Source organism: Euprymna scolopes, chromosome 43, assembly GCF_053919585.1.
Source record: "Euprymna scolopes isolate OS-2025 chromosome 43, ASM5391958v1, whole genome shotgun sequence".
In the NCBI taxonomy this organism is placed as follows: Eukaryota; Metazoa; Mollusca; class Cephalopoda; order Sepiida; family Sepiolidae; genus Euprymna; species Euprymna scolopes.
The window spans coordinates 23,316,998-23,331,735 of NC_136524.1; the positions used below are offsets into that span (position 1 = coordinate 23,316,998).

The following is a 14,738-nucleotide window of genomic DNA, read 5'->3' on the forward strand; positions in this document are numbered from 1 at the left end:
ACAAAAAAATTGTGTAGCAATGATACAGAAGAGCAACTTTGACTATTTATAGAAGTTTTATTTTAGCAATTAACTCAATTGAAACTTATGATTCATGATATACAAATTAAACTAAAATTGTTTTCATCAGTATACCCATAAAAAACTCTTATTTTTAACATGTAAACAAGACCCAAAGTCCAATTTAGCAGCAAAATGGACCAAATGTACCAAACTTTACAAAACCTTTTTATAAAAAGTTACTAATTAAAGATACAAGTCTAAAACTTGTATACTTGACTGATTTTTTTAATGAGGAATTAAAAAAAAATGTAGATTGCTTTATATTACTGGAAGATTTTGTGGTGATCCCACTTTTCGTTTGTAAAAAAAAAAAAGTAATAATAAATTGACATCAAACCCTTGAAATTTGCTTAATAAAAAAAATCATTGATCAGTTTTTAATCAAAAACTTATTCTAAAGTTAGTTAAATGAAAATAAATTTTGATGCTAAATTTCAAATGTGTAAAGATACAATATATTTATTGAATAATATAATGGAAGATTTTACTGGTAATTTTCACTCATTTTATGTAGCTTTAATTTAGTTATATGCTTCTGTTATGAGGGTTATAGCATATTCTGTCATCACTTTGTTGAAGATACAAGAAAGATCCTTCATGGCGTCATAAGGGATTACATCATCTATTAGGCAACCTTTGCCTCAAGGAGCTGTGGGTCATCAAATATTGGGGAAAAAACTTCCATTTAATGAAATATTTTTCAAAATAAAAGTTATTCAAAATTCTTTTAAACATGGAACATTAGCATGAAATTGTAGATATTTATTCAGAAAAAGTTAGTAGAAATTAATGAACTAAGTTCAGAGAAGTTTTGTTGTTACAATAGAGTGTTAGTGAACAAAATAAGAATCTACCAGGCATGTGTGATGATACAAAGAACTAAAATCTGTCCAGTGAAGGTTAAGGATATGTGCAGCATGGAAAAAAATAATGAGATTGATACGAACATGGAGTAGATTTCATTGCTGATCACAGACTGAAGCTGAAGGAAATAGAAAGGAATTGTACGGTTTAATCAAGACATTAAAAAATGAAAATATTGAAAACGGTTATATTGTATGTAAACGTTATGGAATGAAGTTCTCTGAAAAAAAAAATTCACTTAATTTCATTAAGTAGTTTTTTATTTATTTATTTTTATTTTATTTTTTTTTTTACAGTGAAAAAACAGTTTGCTATGATACCGAACAAAAGGTTTGATTTTTAAGAAAAGCTAGTATTAAAGATGGTGAGGCAGTGTCTGCGCTTTAAACTGAGTTATCTCCCCATGGTGTGTTCAAAAAATTCAAAGATGGCTACCTTCAACATGCTATCATAAAAACATGTTTTTCTGCTGAAAAAAAAAAAAACTACTCGATCAAATTAAGTGAAATTTTTTTCCGGAGATCTCCAGTCCAAAACAGATATGTACATTATAACCGTTTTTCGACGCTATTTTCGTTTTTTTATCATGTCTTGATTAAACTGTACAAGTACCGATAGAAACAATAAATACTGATAAAAGCAAATATTTTAAGAATAATACAGGGTTTATGCAGATCTGAAAAGGCCTTGAATGTGGAGCTTTATCTTGAAAAACCTTTATTTTTATTATTACCTTGAAAAATATAGGAAATATCTTGAAAGGGGCTTGAAAATTGTATTCTTCGTTTTCAGTAAAAATTTGTGTTAGAAAAATAAAATTGAAATAAATATTAAAATATTTCAAGCAATTTTTAAATAAAATCAATATAAATACATTCTTCTTCTGGAATCATATTTCCAGTATTGGCAATACAAGAGTTACGCCCCTTTATCACAAAACTATCCAATGTTATCCATATACTTTATAGATGCAGCCAAAGTGAAATTCAAAATTAAAATAAATACTATTAAAATATTTTTTAAATATTAAAATATTATTGGTTATTTGGTTTATCATTATACCATATATATATTATCAAATTTTGTTTTGAAAACTTGTATTTTGTCTGGAGAAGGCTTTGAAAAGATATTGAAAATCTCTATGAACACTCTAATACTAAAATGCAACTTTAAGGGATAGTTGTTAATACAAACAACATTAGCTAACAATTATCAGAGAACTTCTGTCATTACTAACCAGCAGAGAGTTATCACTTTAACACAAAGGTAAGAATCTATCAGGCATATGTATGCACTGTGCTAATGGAAGTGAAACCTGGACAATGGTTGTTCAGGACGTGTTGTATGATAAGAAATGATATTAGAATGATCTGATGAATGTTTAATGTGCGTCTTAAAGATAAGTTTAGATCTGATGATCTCAGAGGAAGATGAAATCTGAACAATACAGTATGCTTTGTGGAGAACAGAGGCTTTAAATGGTATGATCATATTGAAAGAATGGCTGAGAGTTCTTGGGTTAGTAGATGTAGAACAGTTAAAATAGCAAGTTCATTTCATAGTAAACCATTGGGAGGAAGTGGGTGATAAAGATGGCCTAGAGAGAGAAGGATAAATGAAGACCTGGCCAGTTATAGGTTATGAAGAGAAATGATAGAAGATGGGTGTGATGGATGTGTAATGGAGACTTAGATCTGATGGCCTCAGAAGAAGATTAAATCTGAACAGTATAAGATGGATGCAGGACAGGAGACGTCTATGGTATGGTCGTTAAAAGACTGAATGAAAGTTCTTGGGTAGAAGAGTTGAGGTAGCATTGTCCAGTTCACACTGGGAAGGTTAAGGAAAACCTGGCAAGAAGTGATAAGAATAGAGGTTAGAGAAAGAGGGATAGATAAAGACCTGGGCAGAAATAGGTTAATTTCGAAGTCAACTTCTAAAAGCCTGTTTTCTGACTTTGTAGACATGCCAATGTGTGTTAGACGTATGGAAATAAAAAAAGGTGTTCAGAGTTGTTGGTGACATGCTTAATAACCTTGTGGGTGTATTTATAAAGTCATTTGCTAAACGTCAGGAGATTCAATGAATCCAAACCCAGCTTTTTTGCCAATTTTAAAGATGTGTTTTATCCAACATTAATGACTGAGCCCCGTGGCGCAGTTGATAGAGACATTGAATCTCTACGGTTCCAGGTGAGAATTGTCTGAAGATAGAGGTTTCAATCCTACCCAAACCCGGCCAGGGGCTTACTTGGCCAAAACGTGGTGAGACGACAACAACTATGGAAGGCAGTAATTGCTTAAATGCAGTCAGGAGATTCAGCATTCCTATCCGTTGCAGTTACCACCTGACGAAGGCCAGAGGAATAGTTGGCCAAAACATCGTGAAACAACTAATAAAAGATGGGGATAATAGTCCACAATAAATAAAATTAATAAATAAAAATTAATAAATAAAAATTAATAAATAATACTCGTCTCAATGAATTCCAATGAAAAATAATATAAGCCATTGCTTACGTCGTTGTAAATCTTAACTCCGCGACTTCTATTTGACCTCATTAAGTGGGCACCTGTCAATTCTATTTAAATATTCAAATGTCTTTCACTTACTCTTTCTTGCTGGCCAAGCGGTTAATGTCTCACATTTTTTTTTCCAACTTCGCCTCAGGGCTTTGGGTTCGATCCTATCTACCTACCAAAATTTTTTTTTTGATTTAAGAGCATACACACCTTCAAACACCCGGGCAATGCTGGGTACCCCCGCTAGTCTATATATATAAAGGCAAAATGGCCGCACACATTTTTTGAATGTTGAAGAAAGACTTTTTTTCATTGAGGTTCTCGCGTTGGTTACATTCTGGGAGAACTTTCTTTTTACTACCTAGATCGTAATAATTCCGATTTGCAAATGGACATTGTCTCTATCTTTATTTTGATCGAGTTCTAAAAACTTCCCTCGTTTCGAGTGTTTGTTTGCCTTTCTCGTATAAATAAAGCGGAACTAATCGAAGCAAAGGCATCTGTCTGGCCTTCCATTTTGAAGGCAATTAGATTTGATCAATGTGGGGGGAAACCCTTCATATCAGACAACTGGGTTTTCTCCACATTGATCAAATCAGACAATTCTGGTTTTCCCCAACATGGTGGGGAAAACAAGTAAATAAAATGGCAGAAAGCAAGAAGCGTAACTGGCCTCCAGCCAGACGTTCATTTCTGCACCTGCGTGATTCTTAACTTAATTACTAACTCATTCATTTAACTATGCGCTATGGCGTAATGGTTAGCGAAAAAGACCAACCACCCCACCTTTTCGAGTTCAATCCCACCTCTCTCTCTCTCTCTATCTTTTTTTTGTTTTTAATCTGTCTTTTAATTACCAACTCTTTTTTTCACCTTCTTTTCCTCCTTTGCGGTACTGGTTTCAGCTTTTTTTTTTTTTTTTTTTTTTTTTTTTTTACAAACACCCGGCAATGTCTCCCCCACCTCCCTCTGCTAGTCCTGCATAAAAGTGGATAAAAACACAAAAATGTAAAAAGAAGTATGTGACAACTTCCCTACCAGATATTTTGGCAAATGGGATATGAAGAGAAGAATCTGTTTTCCAGATATTGAGTACTTTTTGTTTCCCGTGCACTGGAACCTCTTGACAAGAAAAAGAATGAACCGCGGTGGCCGGGCTTGAACGTGAAACACGAAAGAGGGGAGGAAGGGAGGGAAGAAGGGAAAAACTTACAGACAAACGCTTTTGGCCACATGACCACAAGTGCTTAGGATATGATGTTGCATAATCAGTGTTTTAAACATAGTTTTAGTTTAATAAGCCTGCGTGACTTGCGAAAAAAGTAACATGGAAAAGGGACCCCCCTCTTCCAAAAAGTGGTTGACTATCACAGAAGGACACTTTTTTTATAATTTTCACATAATATGCATCCAGATTTCAGATGGTACCAGTTTCCACCTGTCGGATGTGGATGACAAAAGTTTTTAGTAGACATACAAACAAACACTTAGACAGGTCACCCTTTATATAATAGATAATTGTTTTATGGAGTTTTGTTGTTTATTTTTTGGTATAGAATTTATTCTTTTTTTTTTTTTTTTTTTACAATGAAAAGTTTTACAATATTTTTATGAAATAATACAAAAAAATGAAAACTTTGGTAGGATTCAGCTAAAGTATTAATGTTTCCTAAGATCTAGTGTGGATGCTACTGAAAGAGGTGACAAGGCAAATCAGTTCCTTCGCTTTGTTTCTCTCACACCTATATCTCCCCTGTGCATGTACTTTTTTTTTTTATTACGTTTTTCCAATCTTTTCTTTTTTTTATTTAATAATCATTGAATTTTTTTCTTTGGTTTTATTTCAATTAAGAATTATTGAAATTATTTTTATTTTTTTAAGAATTATTGAAAACACTTTCTGCACTCTTTTATTTTTATAGAAATATTGATAACATATTTCAGAATCTTACTTAATGACTTTTTCTTATATTTTATTTCAATAAATCGCTTCACAATAGAAATACTAAAGAACAATAAAAGTGAAGGAACTGATTTGCCTTGTCACTGCTTCCGGTAGCAGACACACTGGAAGTTAGGAAGTACATTAGCTTACTATAACCAAAACTTTATATTTTCTCAGATGGATAATTTACCAGATTCTACAACTATGACTGTTGATGAAGTTTCTCATATGCGTATGGAAAGGGATATTCTGCAAATTGAAGTTGAAAAGCTTAGAGTAAGTAAAACAAAATTGAATTTGAAAATCTTATTAAATCTTACAATGAATGTTGATGCTTATAAAAATGTTACTCCATTCTAATTTTGTTGTTCACAACCTTCATTTATGTAAACAGAACAATTTTGTTAATTCTTTGCTGAATCAGTTCTTGTTTAGAATTCTCCTTATATTAAAAAAACAAAAATAAAAAAAAATATGTATGGTGTACATACTTGTGACAAAACGAAAATATCATATTCCAAAAATCACATAAATTGATCAAGTAGTTTTATTTTTATATAAAAACAATATTTTTAAGCAATTAATAGCAATTCCTGGCATTACAACATAAATTGCACAAGTTCGAAATGTTAGCTTTGTTTCTTGACATTTTTTTTTTCAAAATGACACACAAGACAGCTACTCTACAGTTACTCATAAAATTTAATTTTCTTTTTTAAAAATAAAACTTCTTGATCAATTTAAGTAATTTTTGGAAGATGATATAAGTCACTGTACCATTTTAAAATAAAATATCTTTTTGTAAATGAGTGAAATTTATTAGTTATTTTGTATTACATAGTTTAAATATTAGAATTTTATTTTGATCTCTATAAATGGTCTCCATTTTCAGCTATTTATTGAAAAAAAATAATTAATTTTAAAATGGTAAAGTGGATGATGTATTACCCTGGATAACAGAACGTTTTCCAATTCTAATTGCTTCAAGCAACTTAAATTGTAGTTAATTATTTAGAAATAAAGTTTTTGCTTATATAATACTCAAGAATGTTAAAGTATTTTTTCTGATGGATTTATAAGATTCAGCTCTCTTCTCCTCTAAAAAAATTTTTTTTTGTTGTTTGTTCGAAAAATTAAATTCTAAAATGTCTGTTAGTCAGTTTTTTTATTTTTTTACATTTTTTAAATTAAATTCTAAAAATGTCTGTTCATTTCTTCTTTTTTTTTAATTAAATTCTAAAAATATTTGTTATTCAGTTTTTCTCTTTTTCTTTTCTAAAACAAAAAGTTATCTTGTTTTCATGCAATACTAATACTTCAGGTTACCTGCTGCTGGTGCTTAGTAAGATATCCCTGGATGAACAGACAGACACACATAGTAACATAAAGACACTTGTTTAGCCACTATAAAGTATCTATGCATACTAAAAAGAGAATTTATTTATATTAAAAACAGCCACATTAGAATTGAAACCAGATTTGTATTTACTTAATTTTAATATCCACTTTGATTTATTTTGTTTATAGGGATGAGAATTTGGTGTTTATCAACATCATTAGCAGCTGCATCTTTATGTTCTTTATCATCATCATCATCATCATCATCAGTTTAATGCACACATACACAAAAATAGACTGCTATAAATATACACATAAATAGAGACGATCACACAAAATACTTTCTTCTTTTTTTTTTTTTTTTTTTTTTTGTACTTGGGAGTCACCACTTATCAAGACCCGAAGGCCACTCGAGGATAAGGGTTAATAAATGTAAGGTAGTAGTGTAGTAATCATTAATGGTGTAGATTGGGTAGAATTTGATTATTTATGGGTATAGTTCAACAAGAAGTTGTTTACATTGGATTTGATGTTATATTCAACTAGGAAGCAGACCAGCGGAACAGTGTTCCACGGGCAGGCAGTTTTGGGATGAACACAAATAGACGACACGTCAACAGTAAATAGATTCGTTTATACATGCGTTATTTACACGTGATATAGTACATATACACTCTGATCATTTAACAGTAATAAAAACATGAAAAATGCACGCAACTTAAATAGTAGATGTTGACAAAAAGAAAAATTCTCTTTACGGTTCAAAGGCATCTAAGCATCATCTGTTAATCCATATTTATAAATTTTGGAGATGGGGATTGATCATTCAGATTATTCAGACTACTGTTCTTATCTTGAATGTTATTTCCGCAATGTTTTCGTCAATGTAAACTTTGACCTACTTTCAGGTGAATCTTGTCAAACTCAGAAATCTTTTTGTCAAACTTTGGAATCTGCACAAAATTTAAACGGAATCCTTTATTTAATCTGTAGGAGTATGTTGGGCAAAAATCACCTACTAAGCACACCTAGTATAGAATTTAACATAATATAACGCCGCAGAAAGAAAGAAAGAAACAAACAAACAAACAAAAGAAAGGAAAAAAATGAAAATCCGACTCAGCATTTTTTTTAAGTGAAAACGAAATGCATTTATTCGTGGCTCCTCCAAAAAAAACAAAAAAACATTTGATTGTATTGCAAAAGTCTTTTTGCATACACATGCGCTTTTTAAAAGTCTTTCTCCTTGCCAACTTGCACTAGCCTTTAGCCAGCGTTTTCTCGTCCTCGTATTTACATGTCCATCTTTGCCGGCATGCAGCTTGCTTCTCTCTCAGCTATGTGGTGCATTTTTCTCTCTTTTTCTTGTGATGCAAACTTGCTAATTCGCATTCATGCTTCAACGGCTGCTGCTGCTAATATTTTCACTAGCCAGCTATTCTTCAGCTGCTGCTGATATTTTCACACATGCCCATATGCGCTCTGTTACATAATATGGGAACCATTAATTCTAAATAATGTATCTAGTAATAATATGTAGTAATGTAGGTAGGTAGAAGAGTAACTTAGCTTGCTTTTGGTAACATATTTGTGTTTTTATTTTTTTTTCATCCCTTTTTTGTTTTACTCAAATTTTCACATGTAAATTGTTTTTTTTTTTGTTTTTTTTTTAACTAGCTTAGCTTTTCATAATATCTGTACTCCAATATATATCAGGCAAAAGCTGTCAAGCATCATTTATTTTTTGCTATGTTGAATATTCATTTAAAGATCTATTTTATGATACCATGTGTTACCCCACTGGACGCCGCCAGTATCCCCAACATAGTGGGTTGTGGATTTCTTCTCCATCTTATATTCTTATGACTGTATTGTTATCGTTTCTCACACTGGCGATTGTCAAAGAGAGCGCACGGGTCTACAAGTATAAAAATAAAATAGTAAAACAAAAAGAAAACACAAACTCCAATGCTTTATATATATATATATATATATATATATATATATATATATATATATATATATATATAAGTTGGACTCTCAACATGTGTGTGTAAGAATTGACCTTCTGCACGTTAAGGCTCACATTTATATCTACTGTCGAGGCTGTTCCTTTGGTTGGTCAGTTTATTTCTCTGTCTGCTTAGAGCTACAATCAATCTTCAACTGCATCCTAACTTCAACTTATATCCAAGTCCAACAGTCGTAAAATGTCCTACTCACTACTGTCGTAAAACATTGTAAAGCGCCTTTTCAATCCTCATCATTGTAAAACTAAATGTCAATTCTAAAGTACCCGAAAACCAAATCTAAATATATCTCTGATCCATTGTTAGTCACCGCTACACTCTGACTGACAATTCCATGTAAAGTTTCTTTTGTCTATCCTAATGAACAGCTTCGTATCTATTGTCTATTGATAAATCCTTTTGTTTATTGCTGACTTCCTTTTATTTTGTTATATACCTTTTTCTTTTCTTTTACTTCCCAACACCTGGGGTGGGGACGCCTAGAGTAGCAAACTTTTTCAAATTTTACTGTCCTACAAGTGTAACAAAACACAGACACGTGTATGAAAATGCATACGAAATGCGAAATGAAGTCAATGTAAGGAAAAAGACTATAAAAAAGAGAGAGAGATAAAGAAGGTGATCATGTGAGAAATGTCACATCTGTAATGAGAAATCCCGTGTAGCAGGGGAATAAGGAAATAAATGTTGTTGCACAAAAAAGCAAGTTGAAGTTCTTTCCTATTCTTTGACTACATTGCGACTAAGGCTACAATGTGTTCAATAATGTTACACAAGTGTGGAGAGGGTTATAACTAATTGATAGACTTTAAAACAATTTTACAAAGTTCAATGGAATGAACACTTTTAAAAGGCAAGCAAAGAATGATGAGGTACTATAATTCTTTCTTTTTTTTTCTCTCTCTCTCTGGTGCTTTTTTGTTTACGTAAAAAAAAAAAAAAAGCTTGTAATTATTTATTTTTTTCTTCAAAGTTGAAAGTTTCACAAACTTTCCGGACAGCAAAGCATTATTAAAATTTCACATTATATATCGAAATAATTCTGAGATTATCTACTAGTAGCAGTCTGCCCTGTGTTGCCCGGTCATAAATTATACTTATATGATATTTTAATTTATGCAGATTTTGTATTTATTATTATAGAGTAAATCCTATATTGATTATTATATTGTACCAAATATATAGTAGTGATTTCAAAAGTTAAAAAAGGAAAAGAAAAGTGTTTCTTGGCTCAGTGGTCCTAAGGATCTTCATCTGATATTAGCAGAAGAAAATGAATAGCAAGTTCTGCTTCTAGACATTTAAAAAAAAAAAAAAAAAAAAAAACATGGTGCAGGAAGAACTCATGAACATATCTGGTTAAAACTTTACAATTCAATTCATTGACAGTTTCTATTGCTGTATATGCATTTGAAACATGTACTATACTGGCAAAGCATGAAATATGTACTGTGCTGGCAAAACGTGAAATATGTACTATGCTGGCAAGCATGAGATATGTACTGTGCTGGCAAAACGTGAAATATGTACTGTGCTGGCAAAACGTGAAATATGTACTGTGCTGGCAAAGCGTGAAATATGTACTGTGCTGGCAAAACGTGAAATATGTACTATGCTGGCAAGCATGAGATATGTACTGTGCTGGCAAAACGTGAAATATGTACTATGCTGGCAAGCATGAGATATGTACTGTGCTGGCAAAACGTGAAATATGTACTGTGCTGGCAAAACGTGAAATATGTACTATGCTGGCAAAGCGTGAAATATGTACTGTGCTGGCAAAGCATGAAATATGTACTATGCTGGCAAAGCATGAGATATGTACTGTGCTGGCAAAACGTGAAATATGTACTATACTGGCAAAGCGTGAAATATGTACTGTGCTGGCAAAGCATGAAATATGTACTGTGCTGGCAAAGCATGAGATATGTACTGTGCTGGCAAAGCATGAGATATGTACTGTGCTGGCAAAACGTGAAATATGTACTGTGCTGGCAAAACGTGAAATATGTACTATGCTGGCAAAGCATGAGATATGTACTGTGCTGGCAAAACGTGAAATATGTACTGTGCTGGCAAAACGTGAAATATGTACTGTGCTGGCAAAACGTGAAATATGTACTATGCTGGCAAAGCGTGAAATATGTACTGTGCTGGCAAAGCATGAAATATGTACTATGCTGGCAAAGCATGAGATATGTACTGTGCTGGCAAAACGTGAAATATGTACTGTGCTGGCAAAACGTGAAATATGTACTATGCTGGCAAAGCATGAGATATGTACTGTGCTGGCAAAATGTGAAATATGTACTGTGCTGGCAAAACGTGAAATGTACTGTGCTGGCAAAACGTGAAATATGTACTGTGCTGGCAAAACGTGAAATATGTACTGTGCTGGCAAAACGTGAAATATGTACTGTGCTGGCAAAACGTGAAATATGTACTATGCTGGCAAAGCGTGAAATATGTACTGTGCTGGCAAAGCGTGAAATATGTACTGTGCTGGCAAAGCGTGAAATATGTACTGTGCTGGCAAAGCGTGAAATATGTACTGTGCTGGCAAAGAGTGAAATATGTACTGTGCTGGCAAAGTATGAGAGGAAACTTAATATCTTTGAAATAAAATGTTCAAGAACTATCCTTGGTGTAATTTTGTGTGATAGACTAAGAAATGAACATATTAAAAAGAGGTTTGATATTAACATGTCCTTCATCAAGGTTATTTGAAAAAATAAAGACAACATAAAGAAAGATGAAGAGGACAGCCATCAAAAAGATGGGTCAAAAAGGTAAGGATTAACACTTCTGTACTGCTGCTGGCAGTTGTAAACTAGATCAAGGTTGTGATAATTGGCAGAAGTTAGTTCTCTAGCATGTGATGAAGCTCACTGGAGTATGCATGCAAGTCAAGTCAAACTTTAAAATATCATGTTTCTGAATTTTTTTAGATGAGGATTGATAATTTGTGTTATTTAGCTTATTCAGACTGCTGTTCTCATCATGTCTGCAAGGGTCCATGACGTAGTGGATAAAGTAGTTGTTAAAATTCAGTTGTAAGTTACACGCTTCTAGAGGTTGGAGGTTCAATCTTCAGTACAGGTGACCTGCAAATTACTCAGAACTTCTAGTCATGTCGGAACAATAGCATGCTATCCCCATGGATTAAACAAAGGGTTCCGTTTGACAGAGATTCCAGATTTTGAGAAGATATACTTGAAGAAGGTTGGAAGTTACATTGGTTGAAACCTTGTGAGAAGAAAATCCAAGATTAGAACAATAGTTTGAATAATCCACATGATACAAATTTTAAAAAATATCAGTTAGTGTTTTATGCCATTTTTTATTCGATTTCAAATAAAAGATAGAAACATTCTAACAGTTGTTTATTAAGAAAATCATTAAAAACTGAATTCTTTTTTGTTGTTTTTGATTAGGCAAAAATCCGTGAAAAAGAAGACACTTGTAATACAGCTGAAGAAGAATTGCTGAGAATTCGAAGGGTACAATTTCTATTTTTATTTAAAAACTATTTTATTTTTATTTTCTTAGATAGTCCTTTAACTCATACTAACTAGAGGGCCATAAAAATAAAATAGAAAAAGTGCGTATAACAGCTTTATATTGAAATTGTTTTATCTTTCTTTTTCTCTCTTTTTCTTTCTTTTTCTTTTCTTTCTTTTTCTTTCTTTTCTTTCTTTTTCTTTTTTCTTTTCTGTTTTTCTTTCTTCTCTCATTTTCTTTTACCTTTTTCTCTTTTTCTTTTCTTTCTTTCTCTTTCTCCCTTATCTTTTTCTCCCTCTTTCTTTTTTCTTCCACGTTCATCTTCTACTTTTTCTTCCCCTTTCTTCTCACACTTTCATCTTCCTTCTTTTTATTCCCCTTCTTTCTCTTTTTCTTCCTCAATTTTCTCTTTTTTCTTTATTCTTTCTCTTTTTTCTTTCTATTGTTTCTTTTTCTTTCTCATTGTTTCTTTCTCCCTGCCCCTTTTCTTTAATTTAAATGTAATTTTTTCCTTGTTCAAATGGTCATCTGTTTTCAGTATTTCACAAGCTCATTCTCCAGCACCTACGGTTCAGCAGGTTAACTATCTACAAATTTCACTCTGTACAATTATAAACATGTGTAATACTACTGCATGTTTAGTGGGGGGGGGGCACACATGACATGCCTTTAATAAATTTCCAGACGTTTTTGTTCAGGCATTTAAAATTGTTGTAAACTCTTGAAAATTCAGTATGTTATTGCTATATATTTTAAGAGATGACTGACCAAGTTTTATGATTTCAGGTTCAAATGAACAGCACAGCAGGAATCTGAATACACCCTACTAAAGCCTGATTGTCATCACAGCTGATGAATTTCAAAAATGTAATCTAGACATGGGGACACTCTAGGAGAATGATATGCAATAAAATTCTGTTTTAAATTTTGAAAAAATACAACAAAAACGTACGGATTGCTCCAGACTGCTTTTGGACTATCTCATATGAATCAAGCATCAGTTTTTGAGTGGCATAGGGGATTCAAGGAAGGTAGAGAGTCTGTGAGAGATAAGAGGTGTGGGACGAGTAAGGAAGTCAGAACACCAGATTCGCCAAATAAAGAATTTCATGGATAAGGATAGGCTTTTATCTATAGAGCTAATAAGTGCACAATTTGATGTCAGTGTGGGAACTGTACATACAATTATTTGTGAGGAACTGAAGATGCAGAAGATTTGCACAAAGTTTGTTCCAAGGATGCTCAGAGAAGATCAGAAAGAAAAAAGTTGTCATGACCAAGATGGACATCAAGTCAGTTCCTCACCCTCCCTATAGTCCAGACCTTGCTCCCTGTGACTTTTGGTTATTCCCCAAGCTCACACAAGAGGCTTTTGGTTATTCCCCAAGCTCACACAAAAGTTGTTGGAATGGTACAACAAGTGTGTTACAGCAGAAGGAGATTACTTCGAAGGGGACTAGAATTTCATGTGTGTACGATCAATAAAAGTGACTATATGAAAAGTCTGGAAACTTATTTTAGGCACCTCGTAGATGCAGGCTTCAGACAACAGACAAATGATGTGCAAAACCTCGACTTCTGGGTTATACCAACAAAGAAATTAGAGATTATCATTTTAAAATAGGGATTCACGTTGGAAGATCGGACCACTTAAATGCTACAGAATTAATGTTCACTCCAAATAAGAAGCTCCCCTATTGGTCAGTAGTTTTCTATGTCCAGTGATAAAAGAACCCATAATTTTTGAGAAGACTGGATGTGTGGTCTACCCCAAATGAGACCAATATCTATATATATTCCAACAAGACAGGTTGAGAAGGCCAGTCAGTGTCTGAGAGACAGAGGGGAACCTTAGGCAAAGGGACTGTTTGTGTTTGGTTGGAAGAAGTGTTTGTCCATTTTATAAGTCTGTTGTTCAGTGAAGAAACCAGATGTCAATGTAACCTCAAAATAAAACTTGTTGTCTTCTATAATATAAATCACACCTGTCTGTTTAAATGTATGTATGTATGTATGTATGTATATTTGTATGTTTGCCTAAAACTTTTGACAGATGTGACAGATTTTCACGAGACTGGTATCATTTTAAAGCTTGACCCTTCAAATGACAAATATCAAAAAAAAATTGGCTAAAAACAATTTCTTCACTCTCAACTGGGCACTTTTCTACAAGGAGGGGTTGCTTTTTTCAATAATATTTTCGAAAAATTTATTCCCTCTTTTCGATTGACTAACCTTAATTTAAACCTTCGCCACTTCCGGTTTGGCGATGGACACAACAGCAAAGATATTTTTTTTTTTCACGTTCTTTTCCTCCTTCACAGTACGGGCTCGAGCCTGCTTGCCTACTACCACTTTTTTTTTTTTTTTTTTTTTTTGCTCAACATACACCCCCAAACACCACCAAGCCAGGCACCCAGGCTTGTTCAAAATAAAACATTGTTGTTAAACTCGAGTTGTGAACTTGTTGGGAAG

At 32.9% G+C, this 14,738-nt stretch overlaps 1 protein-coding gene across 3 annotated transcripts in view; it reads left to right on the forward strand.

Moving 5' to 3' along the window:
* LOC145268236 (uncharacterized) overlaps window positions 1–14,738 on the forward strand; it is a 188,506-nt gene that overhangs the window by 150,272 nt on the left and 23,496 nt on the right. For all 3 annotated transcript variants that reach the window (XM_080123560.1, XM_080123559.1, XM_080123562.1), the window contains 2 exons: window positions 5,572–5,670; window positions 12,197–12,262. In XM_080123560.1, the coding sequence (XP_079979686.1) occupies window positions 5,572–5,670; window positions 12,197–12,262 (165 nt within the window). The remainder of the gene's footprint in view (window positions 1–5,571; window positions 5,671–12,196; window positions 12,263–14,738) is intronic.